Source organism: Saccopteryx leptura, chromosome 1 (assembly GCF_036850995.1).
Source record: "Saccopteryx leptura isolate mSacLep1 chromosome 1, mSacLep1_pri_phased_curated, whole genome shotgun sequence".
NCBI classification, from domain to species: domain Eukaryota; kingdom Metazoa; phylum Chordata; class Mammalia; order Chiroptera; family Emballonuridae; genus Saccopteryx; species Saccopteryx leptura.
Genome location: NC_089503.1, coordinates 69,666,094 through 69,686,378, shown reverse-complemented (window position 1 = coordinate 69,686,378; position 20,285 = coordinate 69,666,094). Strand labels below are relative to the sequence as shown.

The following is a 20,285-nucleotide window of genomic DNA, read 5'->3' as shown; positions in this document are numbered from 1 at the left end:
AAATGAAGAGTAAAGTGGGAGGTATCACACTTCCACATCAAGTTATACTAGAAGGCCATTGTAATCAAAGCAGCTTGATATTAGCATAACAGGTATACAGAACAATGGAACAGAACAGAGAACCCAGATATAAACCTATACTTTTATGGTCAATTAATATTTTACAAAGGAGGCAAGAGTATACAATAGAATAAAGACTTTAGTAAATGATGTTGAGAAAATTGGACAGGTACGTGCAAGCAAAAAAAAACAGAAAGAAAACTAGATCACCAACTTACACCATTCACAAAAACAAACTGAGAATGGATAAAAGTCTTAAATGTAAGTTGCAAAACCATAAAAATCTCGGAAGAAAACATAGGCAGTATATTCTGTGATATCTCTCACAGCAATAGTTTTGCCTATATATCTCCTTGGGCAAGTGAAATAAAGGACAAAATAAACAAATGGGACTATATCAAGCTAAAAAGCTTTTGTACAGCAAAAGACACCATTAACAAAATAAAAATACAACCCACACAATGGGATAACATATTCACTGATATGTCTGATAAGGGGTTAATAACAAAAATTTATGAAGAACTTCTAAAGGTCAACACTAGGAAGGTAAACAACCCAATTAAAAAATGGGCAAAGGAACTGAATAAATACTTCTCCAAAAGGACATACAGATGGCCAATAGGCAGATGAAAAATCACTAATCATCAGAGAAATGCAAATTAAAACCACAATGAGATACCACCTCACACCTGTCAGAATGGCACTCATTAACAAATCAACACAGAATAAGTGCTGATGAGGGTGTGGAGAAAAGGGAACCCTCCTGCACTGCTGGTGGGAATGCAGACTTTGCAGCCACTGTGGAAAACAGTATGGCATTTTCTCAAAAAATTAAAAATAAAACTGCCTTTTGACCCAGCTATCCCACTTTTAGAAATATATCCTAAGAATCCCAAAACACTAATTCAAAAGAAGAAATGCACCCTGATGCTTATCAAACCATTGTTTAAAATAGCCAAGATCTGGAAATAGCTCAAGTGTCCATCAGTGGATGAGTGGAAAAAGTGTGGTACATATACAAAATGGTATACTATATGTCCATAAAAAAGGAGGAAATCTTACCTTTTGCAATGGCCTAGATAGACCTGGAGATTATTATGCTAAGTGAAATGAGCCAGGCAGAGAGAGATAAATATCATATAATCTCACTTATATGTGGAATCTAATGAACACAGTGACCTGAGGAACAGAATAGAGACAGAAGCAGGGTCACAGGGAGCAGAGGGACAGCTGTCAGAGGAAAGGAGGATGAGGGGATGGGATCAGAGAAAGTAAAGGGATTAGTGAAATTATATATACATAATGCATAGGTACAGATAACAGGACAGCAGTCCCAAAGGGAAGAGGGGTTGGGAGTCAGGGGGAGGAAGGAAATGAGGGTGTAATGGGGAGCACATTTTGAAAGGTGAAGGTATTATATATTGAGTGGGACACCTGAATCCATGTTAACACAATAAATTTAAAAACAATAAAAAATAAAGAATCAGGAGACAGTTTTGCTACTTTAACCTTGAGAGCTTTTCTGTTTTCATTGTGGTTTGTGTAAAATCTATAGTTATTTATTTTAAATATATTCTGGTTGTTTTAACTGGTTATTTTCATTAGATGTATGCAGTATAATTCTCCAGCTAGTGTTTTCTATTGGATAATGAATTATTGCATTTTATTCAGCACATTAAACATTTATTAGGTTTTTCCATGATGTAACCCTTTGGTCGGTAATTGATTCATCTCTCTGACCAAAGAGAGTAGTACTAAGTGGAGACAATAAAAGATAAGCCAGGGACACCCTGTAATAACCAATAGCTACTGCAGAATTAAGTTTCAGACCTGTGACCTAAAACCTGCTTTTGAATCAAGCCTTGAGAGGTCTGCGTGTGACTGGATGCAGTTAAATGTGCAGAGAGGGACAAAGACAGAGCAGGCTTGAAATGGTGGGAATTCTACCAAGCATGCTGATTTTTAGACGCTTAAGCCAAATATGTCATAGAGCTATAGTTTATATCAGAACAACTGATTGTTTTTCTGTAGGTAGGAGTAGAGAAAGATGAAGGGATAATTAACTCATATTCCATAAAATAAGACTTAACTAAAAGCCTGTTTTGCATTTTTCCTCCCCCAAATCTCATTCATTACATTTCTTGCTTCTTTCTTTATGCAAAATTTCAAAAGTTTTTTCAGTGTCTTAACTGTAGCTCCCTCTTTTTTTTCCCTTAGCATCCTTTTCCCTTGATAATGGTCTCTTCTCATCCTTTGTTAAGAAAGTATTCATTTCTCTCTCTTTTTAAAATTTATTTATTTATTTTAGAGAAGAGAGACAAAGAGAGAGATAGAGGGGGGGGAGCAGGAAGCATCAACTCCCATATGTGCCTTGGCCAGGCAATCCCAGGGTTTTGAACTGGTGACCTCAGCATTCCAGGTCAACGCTTGATCCACTGCACCACCACAGGTCAGGCCCATTTCTCTTTTTCAAGACCATAATACCATACTGTTGGTCAAGCAATGAGCTAAGTATTTCATGTGTATTATCTCACTTAGTCCATATGCCAATCTTATAATTTCTATTTTCAGATGAAGAAACTGAGTCTTTGAGATGTCAAGGTGACTTGCCCAAAGTCACACAGCTCCTAAGTACATCTCATTTATATATACTTGGATGTGACCAAGTCTCCCAGGTCCTTGTTCTTAGATTCTCTGCTGTGATATATGCCCATATAAAATTTTGGAAGAAACACAAAAGTGGACATATGCTTTAAAAATATTCATAATTTTTACACTCACAAAGGAAGAACTGAAACTATCTTTTCTTCCAGTTTTTTATATTAAATTTATTGGGGTTTACATTGATTAATAAGATTGTATACATTTATATAATATTTTACCTGAATCACTTCTCAGCCTTTTGGCTAAGATCAAGTGTAGTATGTTCTTATCAGTATAATACATCACCTGTATATTTTATTACATGCTCTTCATTCAAAGTTTAGTCTTCTTCTGTTACTATAATTTTACCCCCTTTTCAACCTCCCCCCTCTTCCTTCTGGTAACCACTATGCTGTGTTGATGAGTAATTTTGTTCTTATTTGTTTGTTTTATTCATTCATTTGTTGCTTTTTGATTTATAGCCCACATATGAGTGAAATCATATGATTCTTGTCCATTTCTGTCTGACTTATTTCACTTAGCATGATACTCTCAAGATCCATCCATGTTGTTGCAAATGCTAGTATTTTATCTTTTCTTATAGATATAGTATTCCATAGTATATGTGTGCCACATCTTCTTTATCCAATCATCTATTGAAGGACATTTTGATTGTCTTCATCTCTTGGCTACCATGAATAATGCTGCAATAAACATAGGAGTACATATATCTTCATGAATAAATATTTTGAAGTTTTTTAGGTAGATACCAAGAAGAAGGATTGCTGGGTCATGGTAATCCTATTCTTAATTTTTTTTTAGGAACATCCATCCATCCTTTCAGTATTTTTAAATGCATAAGGAAGAGGAATTTTTATTTTTTAACACAAGCACTTGGTGGTTATTTTTAATGAATTAATATCCTTAAAAGTTGTGTACAATCACAAATCTTATTTTTTGGCAGAACATTCTTTAATATCAATGAAAGAAAGTATACATTATGTTATTTTAAATTATATCTTCATACTATAATATAACTTAACAAATGTAATGATCTGTTAAGTATGATTTGACTTTTCACTGATACTATATTATGTTCCAGAATACTAAGTTGTTTAATGCAAAATTTAGATGTGGTTCCATGGACATGTTAATAATAAAATGTTTTGTTTGTTTGTTTTTGAGATATTTTCTTCATGGAAATATACCAGAGTGTCCAAAGGAAATGAAACTAGGGAAAGATGACAATAAATCTTTTAATCTCATGGACAATTCTGGTCCACAAAAGAATATTATAGACTTATATCTGAACAGTAAGCACTAAAAGAGTGAAACTATCCCCATAATTACATGGGTAGAGAGAAAATGTGTATGTAAATGGCTTTCTAACACAATGGGTCAGAAATATGATAAAGGTTGCACTTTTTACTGGGGCAAAGTATTTTTGAAGCTAGTAATATATTTATATTACTAAATGAATACAAGTGGTGGCTATAAACACGAAGGTTATCTACTGGTAGAGAAAGTAAAATAACTTTAAATAGCTATGACCCTCTAACCAAATGCTATTTGAAATGACGGGAAGGAAGGGTAGTTTGGCCTGGTGTCTCCCTTCCATTTTTAGAATTTTAATATAAATTTTTCCCTTCATAATCCCAATATCTTTTTTAACTTAAAACAATCAATTCAGAATAACCTTGTATCAGCATAGGTACTAGAAAAATACAGTCCCAGGTAGGAATCATGTTCATGCCATCACCAACATTATACCTTGTCAGTAAAATGTAATTGTCTGCAGAATGAGAATTAGTGCTTCATCTTTGGTCTGATTTAAGTGCGAGTAAGTGAAGTGACCAGAATGGTATGGCATATAGTAGGTCCTCTAAAATTTTCAATTTCCATCCTGTATACCTTTTCACAGACCCTTTGAGCACAGCATCTTTGTCTCACCTATCAATAGCTGAGACACTCGGATGTATCTGTATAACTGTATACACATACATACCTCGATTTCTGTTATCTCTCTGGTTATTCCTCCAGCTAACTCTAGGCACACCTCTTCTCTTTCATGGGAAACTGAAGTTCAAAGCGATGAAGTAATTTGATCATGGTCACACAGCTGATGCACAGCTGGGACTCAAATCCAAGCCTCCTCACTGTTAGTCCAATGCTCTTCTCAGTGCACTAAAGCTGCCTACTTCATCCACGTGTTCAGGGGAAGCCATCTGATCTAGGCTGTGATTTCCTTACCCCAGCAATTGACAATTAACACTTACACTGTATAGAGAAGGAAAAAGTTTACTTGTTTGAATATATATCATGCAGAAATTTTTTTCAGTATCATCCAGTCCCTTCTACAGCAAGCAGTATTTTAATATATGATTAGTATTCTGAGCATAGAGTGATGGTAAACATGTTTTTGCATTATCGTGAGATGACAAAATTACCCACTCTCAAAGGACCAGCTGCTTCAGGGAGGCTGGCAGCTATGATGCCTACATTCTCAAAACTATTTTAATTGGTAGTTTTCCATGAATTATTTTTTAGTCAGTCAAAGAGGAAATGTATGTGTAAACCTATTAAAGCCATAGCATCTGTTATGATGAAATCACATCACTAAGTCTTAGTAAGTGAAATATTCCATTTCATGATTTTGAGGCTAATTAGTGTTCTTATTTGAGATATGAGTTGTTATAACTTAGCTCCTCAAACAGGTATCAAAAAGTTATAGACAAAAATGGTAGGAAAAGTCTTTCCACACTTTTTTTATAATATTTCTACTACCATGTTGTAATTTTGAATCATGTACACAGTATACATGAAACTGTTCATCACATTAGGTATACAGCAGGTCCTCAAACAACATCATTTTATTCAATGTTGTTTCATTATAACATTAATGACATGTTATAGGAATTTAATTTTTGTTTATATCAATTAGCCTATGATAGAATTGGTTTTGTTATATGTCGTTTTGCTTAAAGTTACAGACCCTATCAATGACATTGAGGTCTTACTGTATGTGGGCCTAAGAAGAAAGAGCCCAAATTTTGAAATAGGAATATATGAGATCATAACCAATCTCTACCCAAATTTTTGACAGATTTATACAAAAACTTAACAAGTAGGAACGACTCTCATTTCTATCGTGTGGATAATAAATTTTATTCCACAAGATTATAGAAAGGATCCAATACTTAAGGATATTATAAATCAACAAATTTGTAGTGCTACCAATAATAATTATTTATTAGGTGCATACAATATACCAGAGTGTGTGCTAAGAATTCATATATACATTGTCTCATTTAATTTCCCCCCAACGTCTTTATACTAGGTATTACTATTATATCTATTTTACAGATGAGAATATGGAGGCTTAGGGAGGTTAAGAAAATTGTAAATACTTAGAAAAGTAGGAAATTCAGGGCCCAATATTTGAAGTTAGACTTATTCTTTCATTCATTTAACAAGCATGTGCTAAGGAATAGATGTCCTGAACCAAACCGGGCACTGTGTGGAGGAAGGAACTGGGGAGTGAACGAAAGGCGGGTAAGCAACTGAGCATGTGCACTTCACCCTGGCCACTGTGGAGAACAGGTTGAAAGGCAACTGGAGACGATCCAGGGAGAGTAGTGAGGAAGCTGTGGAAGTAATCCAGGGGAGAGATGGTGTTGCCTTCAGTCAGTGTGATTGCAGTGAAGATGAGGAGTCTTGGGTGGAGTGCAGATACGCTTTACAGGTAGAGCTGACTGTGTGGTAGTGGTGGGAGACAGGAGGCCAGCAAGAGTCACCCCTTACTGTTTACTCTGAGCAACACAGTAAACTGAGATGGGGAATGCTAGAAAACATGCTGAGAGAGGGCAAAATCTTTTTAGTCTCAGGCTACATATTCTTATCATTACTAATAATATCACTAATTATTATCATGGACATAAAAGAGAGATTTGAAGTTGATGGCCATGTAACTATAAACTACCTGGAAAGCTTTTATAGAAAAACCAAATTTTTCTTTCCAAAGTAAAAATGGCAAAAAAAAAAAAAAAGGAAAGTAATGTAGAATTTATCATAATTCTTAGTTTTCAAAGTAAGTACCTAGGACAAGAATTATCTGAGATTTTTTTTTAAACTTTTGTAAAATCTGAACTTCAACACCTATAATATTATGAGATAAGATTGAGAAAAACAACAAGCAAACATGAAAACACTGAAAGATAATTTTTCAGAAAACTAGCAGGTTTATTTTAGATGATGAAGTCATATTTTTTTTCTCCTTTCTACATTGTTTTATTTTTCAGATTTTCTAAAATGATTACATATTATTTTTATAACTAGTATATTAAAAATTCACCTTTAAAGTCACATTTGTTATGTCTTTGTACTTCACAGTAGTAAGTTCTGTACCCCTCAGTCCAACCAATTAAAACCAGTCAAAATTATGATGTAACTTGCAGAGACTTTAAAATATGTGTCCTTCTAACTACATCACAGCCTGTCAGACTGGACCGGAGTTAGGATGGGACTTGGCCAATAGTGCATTCAATGTAGGGAAGGCTGAGGAAGCTGAGGAGTTTAAGTTTTGTTATGTTTTGTTTAATTTTCTTCATTTGAAATATTCTGTCCAAATGTAAGCATTTTAAAATTGCTTATGTTCGCTGTTTCCCCACTTTATAAGATGAGAAGGTCATAATGATATTCTTTGAGAAGTCCTCCCAGACACTTCTGACCTTTGCGTTTCTCCTTTCTCTCAGGGTCAACGACTGTATCTTGCGGGTGAACGAAGTGGACGTGTCAGAGGTTTCCCACAGTAAAGCGGTGGAAGCCCTCAAAGAGGCGGGGTCTATCGTTCGACTGTACGTGCGCAGGAGACGACCCATTTTGGAGACGGTTGTGGAAATCAAACTGTTCAAAGGACCTAAAGGTAATGAAACCATAAGTGACTCACGGTTGGACATCACTGACAAACCATTTTGTGAAGGTATATGCTCTAACTCACCTACAACGTACTCTAATATTTAGAGTATACCGGGAGATCTGATACCCTGCATTGCAGTTATTACAGCAGGTTCAAGAAACCAAAACTCTAAATGTGAACGCAGAGGAAAGAGTAGATTTATGGAGAAATGTCTTTATGAACAATAGTGACAATAACCATTTATATTTTTTTCTATAAATTTTACATCCTACTGGGTCATCATAACTTGGCTGGCATATTAATACTTTCTAATTTTTCAGATATAAATGGTTACCACTCCCATTTGGAAAAATAATAATGATAATAATAATTAAAACAGTCTATTCTGAAATACCATAATGATCATATTTTTATAACACTGTTGTAATCTGTTCTGATTTTGTAATATTCTTATGTTATACCCAACAAGTACTAAATAACATTTTATACTTGCAATAGTCAAAATAAGTTAAAACTTATTTTTTTGAAATATTCAGAAAAATTATCTCTCTTATAGTAATTGCAGTTATACTGGGGAATTACATGAACAGTGAAATGAATAATTATTTTAATTTTTAAGAATAGTTCTTTGGGTTCTACTTTTCAGAATGATGACATTTAATATACATATTAGCTTAATGGTATGTCACACATTTTAGAAAAATCTAATAACTGGCTTAAGTGTTTTAAATATTTTAGAAGATTGTAAGTTGATAATTATTATAATCTTTTAGTAAATCATTTCTCTTTCCCTTAAAATGTATTTTAGCTCTAATGTTACATGTGATTAAAAATAATAAGTATACCACCTTCTCTGGGAGGTGGTAGTGAGTTGTATTTAAGATCTCAGAGAGAAGAACCAGGCAGAACTGAGTTTAGAAGCCTTGTTCTGCTGCTTACTAGCAAAGTGACATTAGTTGGAACAATCCCCTCATTACTAAAGTCTTATCTTGGTAGCATGTATCTCATGGGGTTTATGAGAATAACACAGTTAAATAATATCTGTCATATGGTAACCAGAGCTTGCTGGTTAAAGTACACACTCCAGGGTCAAACTGCTAGGCTTGAACCCAAGGCCTCGTTAAACTGAAAATAAAAAGCCAAAGTAAAAAGCAATACATATTCCTTTTAGACCAAAAATTATTGTCTTCTAGGAAGCCCTGCTTTAGAATGAAAGCCAAATAGTGTTACAGTTATGAGGTGAAGGCAAAGAGTATTTGTGAGAACGGAAAGGAAAATAATTACATCAATAGAAGGAAAGGATATCTACCGGTGCTAATTAGTTAAGGATAGTATTTCTATAGGTACAAATAAGCTAGTTTATTTTCTAGCTATTCATGGGGGTGCTAATTCTAAAGAATGTTCTTAATTTGCAGCCCTCAGAGTCAAAATGTTTGCTTTTCTATTTGTTTCACAAACAGTTGTTTGGGATATAATGTTGGGTTGGCTCAATCCACAGGTTATTTCTCCCAGTTTAAAAATTTCAAAGGTTTGAGGAGTTAAGATCTACAGGGCAGTTCCTCTGGGTCGGTGGCTTTGACTACATTTTCAAGTGGCTCCATTTATATCATATTTCACATTCTGCAGCTTACCAGCTCTTTGACCTTGGGCAAATTGCTTAAAATCTCTGAGCCTTAATTTTCTCTCCTACAAAATGTGAATAGTAACTGCACTTGCCCCTAGAGATGTGAAGATTAGATGAGTCAATTCGCATAAAGTGGCGAAAATGGACTTCTCAACAAATATTAGCTATATATACATGTTATTTGTAATAGTCTTTGCTACACATGGTTTTGGCCTTCATAACAATTATTTGGCAAAGTAATGAAAATACTCAAAGATTCCTCATGGGCTAAATTCAAGTGCATTATAATCACAGAATTAAATCTGGGGGAAAAAAATAAAGCATTTCCGTACCACAGTGTCTGGTGGTATGGAAGAAAGGGCTTTGTACCCTACATGTTTACTAAAAATATACATATTTGAAAGCTGCTTTAAAGCAAAACAAAATGAGCATCACGCTATTTTTATTAAAAAGATATACTATATATACAAAATGTGTAGGTATTTCTATAGTTCAAGTACCAGCAATTATTCAGCATAGCCATAAGGCAAACACTAGCTTTAAGCTGCAACAAAACATTACCGTTCATTAGCAAGCCTCCTGCTAGCAGAGTCACTTGATAACCTCCAGCTGCTCATCAGAGCGCTTACAGGCTCTAGAGAATCCATTGCCAGGACTCTTCACTTTTATCAGGAACACATTTTTTAAAGTCTTTATCTTTGATATTAGGGCCCCTTCTGGCTAGTTTATTTGGGTCTGAACTGTTTTCTCCTTTGATCCGGGAGTGGAGCAGGAATTGCCCTGGTACATGGAAGTGGGGAGAGATGAACATTAATCAACCAGGAATACCCAGACAATAACCCTATGACAGTACCCAGTGTTGGGGCCATGTGGTTACACCTGGGCTTGGTTTACCCAGGCAAGGCAAACAAGGAAACTGGTAAAACTGAATTTGTATTCTTGAAAGCAGATTCCTGCCCAATCCCTATTGTGGGCCTGTGGGTCCTGATGGGGAATGCTGGTCCAGTGAGGCTTTTCTGTACTGTCACCATACAAAGGTCCCTCCTGGGAATTTGTTTCTCTACATAAATCTTATTGATGTACTAGAAAAGGAACTGTTTTAGTCATTATTAAAACTCCTGATGCCTCTTATAGTGCCTTAAATGCAGGAAGTGCTGAATCATAGTAAATTGAATAATTAAATGGGATTCTATACTAAATTTGGTAATCCTTGCAATCTTCACTTAGCACCTGTAATTCTTTATTTTTTGAATGATGGTCTATGTAAAATAAATTTTTACCAGTGTTTAGTTCATACCATGGATACTGTTATGCATGGAGGATGAAGATGTTTCAGATATGATTCTGATGGGAGAATCAGAAAGCTCTAACAGGAAAGAGATACATAAAGTCAACTAACTTTAATGCAAAGCAGAATGAAATCAGCTCCGTGATGAAGCTTGTGCTGTGATTCTAGTGAGGCAAAAAGGATGATGTAGTTCATCTTAGCTAGCAGAGACAAAAATCCTCTCTCCAGAGAATTTAAAACTTAATGTGCCCACAGGTCCTCATTTGCCCTATTGAGTATACGAGCACTCTCTGTAGTCAGCATCAACACTCTAGCCAGCTGAGCTAACTAGCCTTGATTATATGTGGATAACACAGAACTAACTGGTATGTTCATTTAGTCCTTCAATGATTTCACAAATATTTAATAAGCATTTATTATGTATTTGGCACAAAACCAGACAATAGGGATTTGCAAGGAAAATACAGTTTTTGCTCAAGATTATAGTCTGATGGAGAAACCACCAATGACATAAACTGAGGAAATTGGTATGAATGAACAAAAATGACTATAAGGAGGTACCAGTTAAATAGAGGGTAAAAGAAGACTCCCCTGAGGAAGTATTGGTTAAGCTAAACCTCGAAATATAGGCCCTGGCCGGTTGGCTCAGTGGTAGAGTGTCGGCCTGGCGTGCGGGGGACCCAGGTTTGATTCCCGGCCAGGGCACATAGGAGAGGTGCCCATTTGCTTCTCCACCCCCCCTCCTTCCTCTCTGTCTCTCTCTTCCCCTCCCGCAACCAAGGCTCCATTGGAGCAAAGATGGCCCGGGCGCTGGGGATGGCTCCTTGGCCTCTGCCCCAGGCACTAGAGTGGCTCTGGTCACAGCAGAGCGACGCCCCGGAGGGGCAGAGCATCGCCCCCTGGTGGGCAGAGTGTCACCCCTGGTGGGCCTGCCGGGTGGATCCCGGTCGGGTGCATGCGGGAGTCTGTCTGACTGTCTCTCCCCATTTCCAGCTTCAGAAAAATTCAAAAAATAAATAAATAAATAAATAAATAAAGACCCTTTAAAAAATAATAAAAATAAACCTCGAAATATAAATAAAAATAGAAGTTATCCAGCTAAAGACTGTAGAAGAGCATCCAGACAAAGGAAAAGCATGTGTGCATGAAGGTCTTGCTGTAGGAAAGATTGTCATACCTTCTGGTAACTGAAGTTTAATGACAGAATAATGAATGACATGAAGTGATATTGTCAGGGTAAGCAAGGGCCATATCCTGCACAGCTTTGTTGACCATATTTAAAGATTTGTGTTTTTAGTTCACAATATGAAGTATTATGAAATTTTCAGCATGGGAGTAACATGATCAAACTTTGTCACTTTTAGAAGATAATTCAGCAACTATAAAGAAAATGGGTTGAAGGGAGTAAGAGTAGGAGAATAGAACAATTAAGAGTTACTTGAAAAAAGAAGGTAGAGCCTGGTCAGACAGTGGCACAGTGGATACAGTGTTAGCCTGGGATGCAGAGGACCAAGGTTCGAAACCCTGAGGTTGCCAGCTGGAGTGCGGGCTCACCAGTTTGAGTGCAGGGTTGCTGGCTTGAGCGTAGATCATAGACATGACCCCAAGATTACTGGCTTGAACCCAAGGTTGCTGGCTTGAGCAAGGGGTCACTGGCTCAGCTGGAGGCCCTGGTCAAGTCACATATGAGAATGTAATCAATGAACAACTAAGATGCCACAGTGAAGAATTGATGCTTCATATCTTTCTCATTTTCTGTCTGTCCCTCTCTCTGTCTCTGTCTCTCTCACTAAGGAAAAAAAAAAAAAAAAGCAGGCCTGGCTGGCTCATGGATAGAGTATCGGCCTGGAGTCTGGTTGCCCTGGGTTTGATTTCTGGCCAGAGCTCACAGGAGAAGCAGCCATCTGATTTTCTCTCCCTCCCTCTTCCCCTTCTCTCCCTATTCCTCTCCCACAGCCCAGTGGCTCAATTGATTTGAGCATTAGCCTGGTGCTGAGGATAGTGTGTTTGGTCCATGCACGTCAGCCACAGGCACTAAAAATGACGCTCAGTTGATTCCAGCGTCAGCCCCAGACAGGGTACATGCAGGAATCTGTCACACTCTCCCCTCTTTTCACTTAAAAAAAAAGAAGGTAGAAAAAGTGAATATATTCAAGCTCTATGTTGGAGATATAATTGATGCCACTTATTGATAATCGAGATATGGTGTGTTTCAAGGATGAGGCCCAGTTAACTAACTGAGCACATGAGTGGATTATAGTGTCATTTGTGACATGGCGAAGACTATAAAAAAACCTCTCTGTGGAGACGATTTGGCATTAACTTTTAGACAAGGGATGTATATGAAAAGGAGATCTCAAAGGGGCAGAAATGGAAAACATTTGTTTAAAACCCTGTCAAGAGGGGGATGCAATCAGGGCAACACTAGGATCTATGTAAACACAATAAGCTAAATTAAAAAAAAAACTGTCAAATTAATATTCTAAATTTTCCTATATTTTACAAAATATCTCAATTGGGGAAATACTTGAATAATTTACTTTCTCACTTTTTATTACTAATTTTTAATATCATAGTCATGAATAAGACTATTTCAGCTACTTAAACCATTATATTTAAGTCTATTTTTTGAATAATTTTAATTTTTTTAATTACAGTTGACAAAGTATTATTTTCAGACGTACAATGCAGTCATTAGACATTTATGTAAACTTACAAAGTTGTGACGCTGATAAGTCTAGTACTCATCTGACACCACACATAATTATTACAATACTATTGACTGTATTCCCTGTGCTGTACTTTACATCCCCATGACTGTTCCGTAACTGCCATTTGGTAGTTCTTAATCCCTGCACCTTTCTCGCCCATCCCACTAACCTCCCTCCATCTGGCAACCATCAAAAAGTTTTCTGTACCTTGTTTGTTTATTTTGTTTTTTAGATTCTATATATAAGTGACATCATCTGGCATTTATCTATCTCTAATTTATTTCACTCAGCATGATACCCTTGGCCCATCTATGTTGTTGCAGATGGCAATATTTCATTCTTTTTTATGGCTGAATCTATTTCATTATGTATATGTACCACTTCTTCTGTATCCATTTATCTATTGATGGACACTTAAATTGCTTTGATATCTTGGCTATTGTAAGTAATATTGCAATAAACATATGATACATAAGTCTCTTTTCCTTTTATTGATTTATTGGAGTGGCACTGGTTAACAATATGTCTTTTGGATTTAGTGTTTTGGATTTCTTTGGATAGATACCCAAAAGTGAAATGGCTGGGTCTTATTTTATAGCCTTTACAGCCATTGTTTTAAAATCTATTTTGTCTGATATAAATATTGCTACCACAGCTTTTTTTTTCCATTCTCATGATATATCTTTTTCTATCTCTTTCAGTCTACGTGTGTCTGTAAATCTGAAGTGAGTCTCTTATAGACAACATATTTAAGGATTTTGTTTTGTTATTCATTCAGCCACATATGTCTTTTGATTAGAGCGTTTAATCCATTTAAATTTAACACCAAGTTTATCTACTCTTCTTCTAAATTTATTGAGCATTTTTATAACCAGTGTTTTGAACTCTGCATCTAATGGATTGCTTGTCTCCATTTTGTTTAGTTCTTTTTTGGAGTTTTGTTCTGTTCTTTCATTTGGGACATATTTTTGTCTCCTCATCTGTCTACCTCCCTCCTTTTATTTCTTTGTATTAGGTAGAGCTTTTGACTCCCATTTTTGGTAGAATGGCCTCATATTGTAGGTGTCCTGTAGGGTCCAGTGGCTCAGTCTCTCTGATTACTGGAGCCAGGATCTCCAGGTGTGGGCTGTGTGCACCCTCCAGTTGTAGTTGAGCCTTGAGTGATACTGGCACATCAATGGAAGGGATTTATTCCCAAGTTGATCAGCTGTATGGACTGGCCTCAACCAACTTGGGGATCTGCTGTGCAGGGGCCAACCCAATGGAGCGGGAATCACTGTATTAAGCAGAACTCTGGTTTCTGCTTGGTCCATCCCTTCAGTGGGTCACTCATGGAGGTGCTTTGGCACGGTTTGAAATGTCCAGCTGGTGGGTTGGTTCTGGTGCCCCCTAGGAGGTGCAGGTCAAGGTCAGCTGCCACCTGTGACCACCCCAGGAACACTGGCATGAGCTACAGAGTAATCTGTAAATGGCTACTACTTGTGCTGGACTTTGATGTGCCCAGGACAGACAAAGCTATGAATCAAGGCTTGGATGAGCCTGCAAGTTGGGTGGGGCATGGTCTCAGGGAATCACTAGGGTGGGAAATCAGTATGAGGCAAATTGTTGGAGACTCAGATATGGCACTCACCTTCCAGCTCTATGGGGAGAAGACTCAGACAAGGAACAATAGCTTCTGTCAACACTTCTGTCTGGGAGAAAGATGCTCCTCCAGCCTGCATTAGAAGCCAGACTATTCAGTTCCTCCCCATGTGTCCCTGGAGCCTTTAGAGCTTCCTCCCCAGTGCTAGAGCTCAGAGTGAGTCCAAGTAAATCCATGTGCAGGCCCTTTAAGAGGAATACCTTGGACTCCAGCAGCCCTCCATGTCATTCAGCCACAATACCCACTGTTTTTTACAGCTAGAAGTTATGTAAAAACTTCTCTCCCTGGCACTGGATCCCTGGGCTGGAGGTTCTGGTGTGAGATGAGACCCCTCACTCCTCAGGGTGGACCTCTTCAGCCATGATAGTGTGGGACCAGCCTGTTCCACGTCTCCACCTGTCCTACCAGTCTCTATGTGGCTTCTTCTTCATAGCCTCAACTGTAGGCTTCTGTTCAGTTAGACTTCAAGTAATTCTTAATGATTGTTATTCTGTAGGGCAGGTGTAATATTGATGAGGTTGTAGGACAATGTGAATACTGGAGTTTACCTATGCCACCATCTTGCCTGGAAGCTCTCCTAAACCTATCTTATAGACATTTTAATGCCAAGTTTATTTTTATTTTGGGGTTGTTTTTAGTTTTGTTTTTATATGTGTTACCAGGTAAAACGGTGTTGTGCCTCCCTGTTGTATAGATGAAATATTAAGGGATTCTTTAAAAGAATAATTTTGGGCAGAATTAAATTTATAATTTTTCAATTTTATACCTTGTGTTTATTCTATATTTGTACAAATTACTATTTCTGAAAGGACCTTTGATGTATATGATTCTGTCCTTACGGCAGGGCTAATCTTCCAAATATTCAATCGGAATCATTTGGTTGGTGATTTTTGGCCATATATTTCAGTAATGAATATTTGAGCAGTAATGGAATCCGGATTTAGAATGTTTTTTGTTAACAATATATAAAAATGTTTCTAACCTCACAGTTACAGATTTGGTCATTGATAGCAGCTGGGGTGGCTGTGTGTGGGCAGTCAGTTGAGGGGAAAAAATGGCTAATCATATACAGGAAGCAGTGATTAGGCAAATCCATTTAGACTTGCCAAGCAACCAGAAATAGAAATAGACAAGGAAGAGAATCTGAAGTCCACATGTGGTTTCCCAGGAAATAGGTTTACAATAAAAGTCTTTCTAGTGACTTTCCTAAGAACACTCTAAGTCATAATTTCTGAGGAGCTATATAACTAAAAATGTGCAGACTATTGTTTCTGTGGCCTAAGCCAATCCTATATAAGAAATGAAATGCCTTATTTTAAGATGTCCTTGTTGCTTAGGGATAATATAGTTGAAGCCCAAATTCTAAAACTAAAAGTACAAAAGCTATAACTTTACTAATATCCACAGTAGACTTGCTTGAGGCTCTATTTCAGCCACCTTATTCTTTAATGAACACTAAAAGAGGTGATGTCTACCTAGCAACAAATGTCAGCCATTCTCTTTTATTACCCTTTTTAATGTTTTTAAATATCTGTTTATAGAGATAGAGGTTTGCATCAGTACAGACTTGAGAGCACAGTGAATATTATAGCTCTCTGCTTTGTACAAGAAGGAAAAATAACTAAAACACACTGACTGTAAAAGTCACTATACTAATGGCCATTTATACTGTGTATATTTCAATCATTATAAAAGCCACATTGGTGGTGGTGAAGTTCTTGGACATCTGTAAGTAGCTAAGGGACCAGGAGCAAGTATCTTAACCTCTTTGTGCTTTACTTTCCTCACCTGCAAAACAGATATAATTTAAGAATCTAATTCATAAGGTTTTTTTCAGGATAATAATTGTAAATTCTCAATGCATGTTTATTGTATATTATATACTATATATACATTAAATACAAGATAATATATTATAATTGGCTAAAGTTAAAGAAAAGCAGCAAAGCACATACCCATGCTAGTGCTTTAAAAAATGCTTTCATAGTATTTTACATGATCTAATCCTCTAGTTATATTAATCTCTGTTGAATTAATGAACTGAAAGTTAATTAAAAGTTTTTAATGTTTAGCAGCTTCAGATGAAGCCAAAATATGTTTTTGTGTGGTCAGCTCTGATTTCTGCACATATATATATATATATATATATATATATATATATATATATACACACACACACACACACACACACACATATAAAATATAGTTGTGTGCACTATATGTGCACATGTACCATAAGTGCAGCTGTGCATGCTTTTCTCTCTAGCTTGATGCAAATTTATTCTTAACAGGTCTGAGTTATGATGTGGCATATGAATCTGTTTTATGAAAATGTGCATATATGTATATATGTATATTTTTCTTTAGTTTTTCTCATTTGGGCATATATTGCAATAGAATCCATGTGGAGAAATATCTGTGTGTTGAAAATTAACCTCCCGTTGTCACCTTCATGCCAGTTCCCCCCACCTGCCTCTCACCGGTGCAATCCGCTCCTGGTTCTGATCTCTCCATTTACATTAAGGATTGTGCTAGTCACCCAAATTAAAAAACTCAAAGTCCTTTTTATTCTTGTCTCTGCTTTGCTGCCTTTATCAAATCAGGCATCATGTCTTTGGAAAGCTATCTCCAACATTACTAGTTCTCTTTATAAATTCTCTACTGCCATCGCTATGGTTCTCATACCTTTATTATACAGGGTGGGCCAAAGGAGGTTTACATTTGTTCACATGGAAAAAATAACAGAATAATTAATAATCAACAATACAAGAATAAACTCTGTGTTTTGCTTGCTCACAACTGTAAACCTACTTTTGCTCAACCCGGTATTTTGTCTGATCCACTGTAGTAGACTACATTGCCAATTCCTCCCTACACACCTCTCCTAAATTAGTCTTCCTAAAATCACAGCTCTTTTTATTTTTCTCCCCTGATTCAGAAGCCTCCAGTGGTTTTCCACTGTCACTAGATAAAAATCGAAATCTCTTGCCATAACATTCCATGTCCTCAATGATCTCTCCTCCAGCAACAAAATTTGCTTTCAACCTTCTCTTTTCTCTTCTGTTCGTGCAGCTCCTGATCCAGGTGAGCTGGACTATGTACAGTTTCTTAAGCACATGCCTCTATAGCCCACCTTTTTGAATGCCTTCTCTTACCTCTGTGACCACTACCCATTGACATCATATCTATCCCCCATGAGCAGAGCCAGTTCATTCTACCTCCTCAACAAAGCTCTCACTAATTGACCCAATCAGAACGAATAATTCACTCCATAGAACTTCTAACATGCTTTATTCCTTTCTCTTCTTTAGTTATCAGGACATCTAAGCAATCCATAGAACATAGAAAGCATAGATATCAATAACTCAAATTAAGGAGGTTAACAAGCTGCTAATTCAAACACTTGAGACACTGAGTCATGATCTTTACCCTATGCTAAATTCAAAGCATTTAGTGAATACTTAAAAGCTCCGTGTTGAACCTGTGACCAAACCTGAGTAGAAATGCCAAGAGTTGTGGTGAAGAATCTGAGACAAATGATGAACAAATGGTGGCTGTCACTGCATTATGGCAAGGGAATGGCCAAGGGAGAAGTTGAATCATTTCACTGCCAAATGAAGTCCCTTAAGAGGACCACCTTTGTGATGGCCCTTTTTTTTCCCCATAATTTACAGACCTGTCCAAGATATTGTGACAAAACAGTGTTTGAAACATCTAACACTTTGCTTAACAGGCCAACTAACTAATAACTAATTTCCAAATTATTGAGGAATTTTATATTATTTTTTCTTAATAGCCTGTATGGCACATACATTGGTTAAACATCAAGTGTCAAAACACAAATATGTGTCTCATATTACAATTTCTCAAATATCTAACATAAAGTTTCCTGAATCATCTACATTTACATGTTCATTTTCTTTTTCTAATCTGCCCTGCTCCTCTATCTGCTCTTATCTTTTCTCTCTGACACTAATATAACCAGAGTGAACTCAGTGTTGGTATGAGAAATTCATCTAGCTGTTTTCAAAGGTGCTCATTTGATTAACTTGACTATGCTACAACTTTATTTTTGGTACGTAGACCTAGAGCTGCAGGTATAGAGCAAGTAAATGCTCAGTGAACACTGAAAATTATGTGCCCTGCCCTTATGCTTAGCACAGAGATTGCCTGCATTGCAATTCTTTTATTTCCTCTGTCCATGAATAGCTTTGAGTACAATAATCGGGACTGTTTAGGTTGCACAAATTTTTCAGTTGCCCAGAATTCAGATGTTTATACCAAAGTTGTTTATCAGACCACTGTGTAAAAACTACACATGAAGGTAATACAACTGTTTTAAATACTAGCATCCAAGCATTTACTGCATCAAGGGACACCATGCATTTCCCTTTTTCTTATCATGGGGTAAATTCTAATTTATATTCATTTTTTAAGGTAGTGCAAATGTGTCTCTGAATGCAAGACACAGTTTACTCTTTGTTCAGGCCTATGCCTCGTCTCTGCATTCTAAGTGGTACGTAGATCTATTTGCGATGAAGGGCCATTCTTAACAATGGTTTGACTCTTAATAAGAACAAGTGGTAAATTCAGCTGTTTGGCATGAGGTCTCAAAACACTACATTTTCCTTTCAATGATAAAATGTTTTTAGTCCTTTTGATTTACCAAAATTGTTCCTTTGAGTATACAGGGAGATTTTAGTGAGTGCATGTGAAGTACAACATTTTATTGGAATATAATATTCAGAGTAAAAAAGAAAGTGCCTAACTATTTGTGTTAAGCCAGGGAGTCTCCTTGGAAATAAATTGTGGCTAAATCACCTCTCTCTACACCACCCGCAAAATAATAAATCCTTACAACACATTGATGGGTTCACTTTGTTCCCAGGATTTTTGTAGAATTTCTTTAATATGTATATGGTTCATTTCTGATTATTTCTGGATAAAAAAAATTCTGTGCCTGTGGATTGAAATGCCCTTTCTTTCAACTAATATCTAGTCAGTCTTCATAATGATATCTGCAAAAAAGTTCTCTCTTGAGACCTTTCAGCAAATAATTTTTATTCCTGAAAAGCTATAAATATTGTCCTTGTAATCACCACTGTTTTGTACATTATAACATTATGGGAGAGTAAAACAATTGGTTGCATTTGCTGAATCATGTTGGAAATTAAGAAATGAAGCTCGGCCTATGATTTGTCCATTGAGGGTAATGTGTAGCCATTGTGTTTTTGTTTTTGTTTTGTTTTGTTTTTAGTTTATTTCTCTGCTGTTTAAAGCTAACTCATAGTTTTTAACTGATTTTATGATCAGTGGCTCCTTGAACAAATCTTTAAAGTTAAAATTCATTTTGCCATGGAAATTTCAGATTTAATAAATGCATTGTACTGGATCTGTTATTA

General features: G+C 36.5%; 1 protein-coding gene and 1 pseudogene across 15 annotated transcripts in view; both read left to right on the top strand.

Moving 5' to 3' along the window:
• DLG2 (discs large MAGUK scaffold protein 2) overlaps window positions 1–20,285 on the top strand; it is a 2,140,731-nt gene that overhangs the window by 1,564,199 nt on the left and 556,247 nt on the right. For all 15 annotated transcript variants that reach the window (XM_066369745.1, XM_066369736.1, XM_066369732.1 and 12 more), the window contains one exon: window positions 7,455–7,624. In XM_066369745.1, the coding sequence (XP_066225842.1) occupies window positions 7,455–7,624 (170 nt within the window). The remainder of the gene's footprint in view (window positions 1–7,454; window positions 7,625–20,285) is intronic.
• LOC136390080 (U2 spliceosomal RNA) lies at window positions 2,947–3,052 on the top strand (annotated as a pseudogene).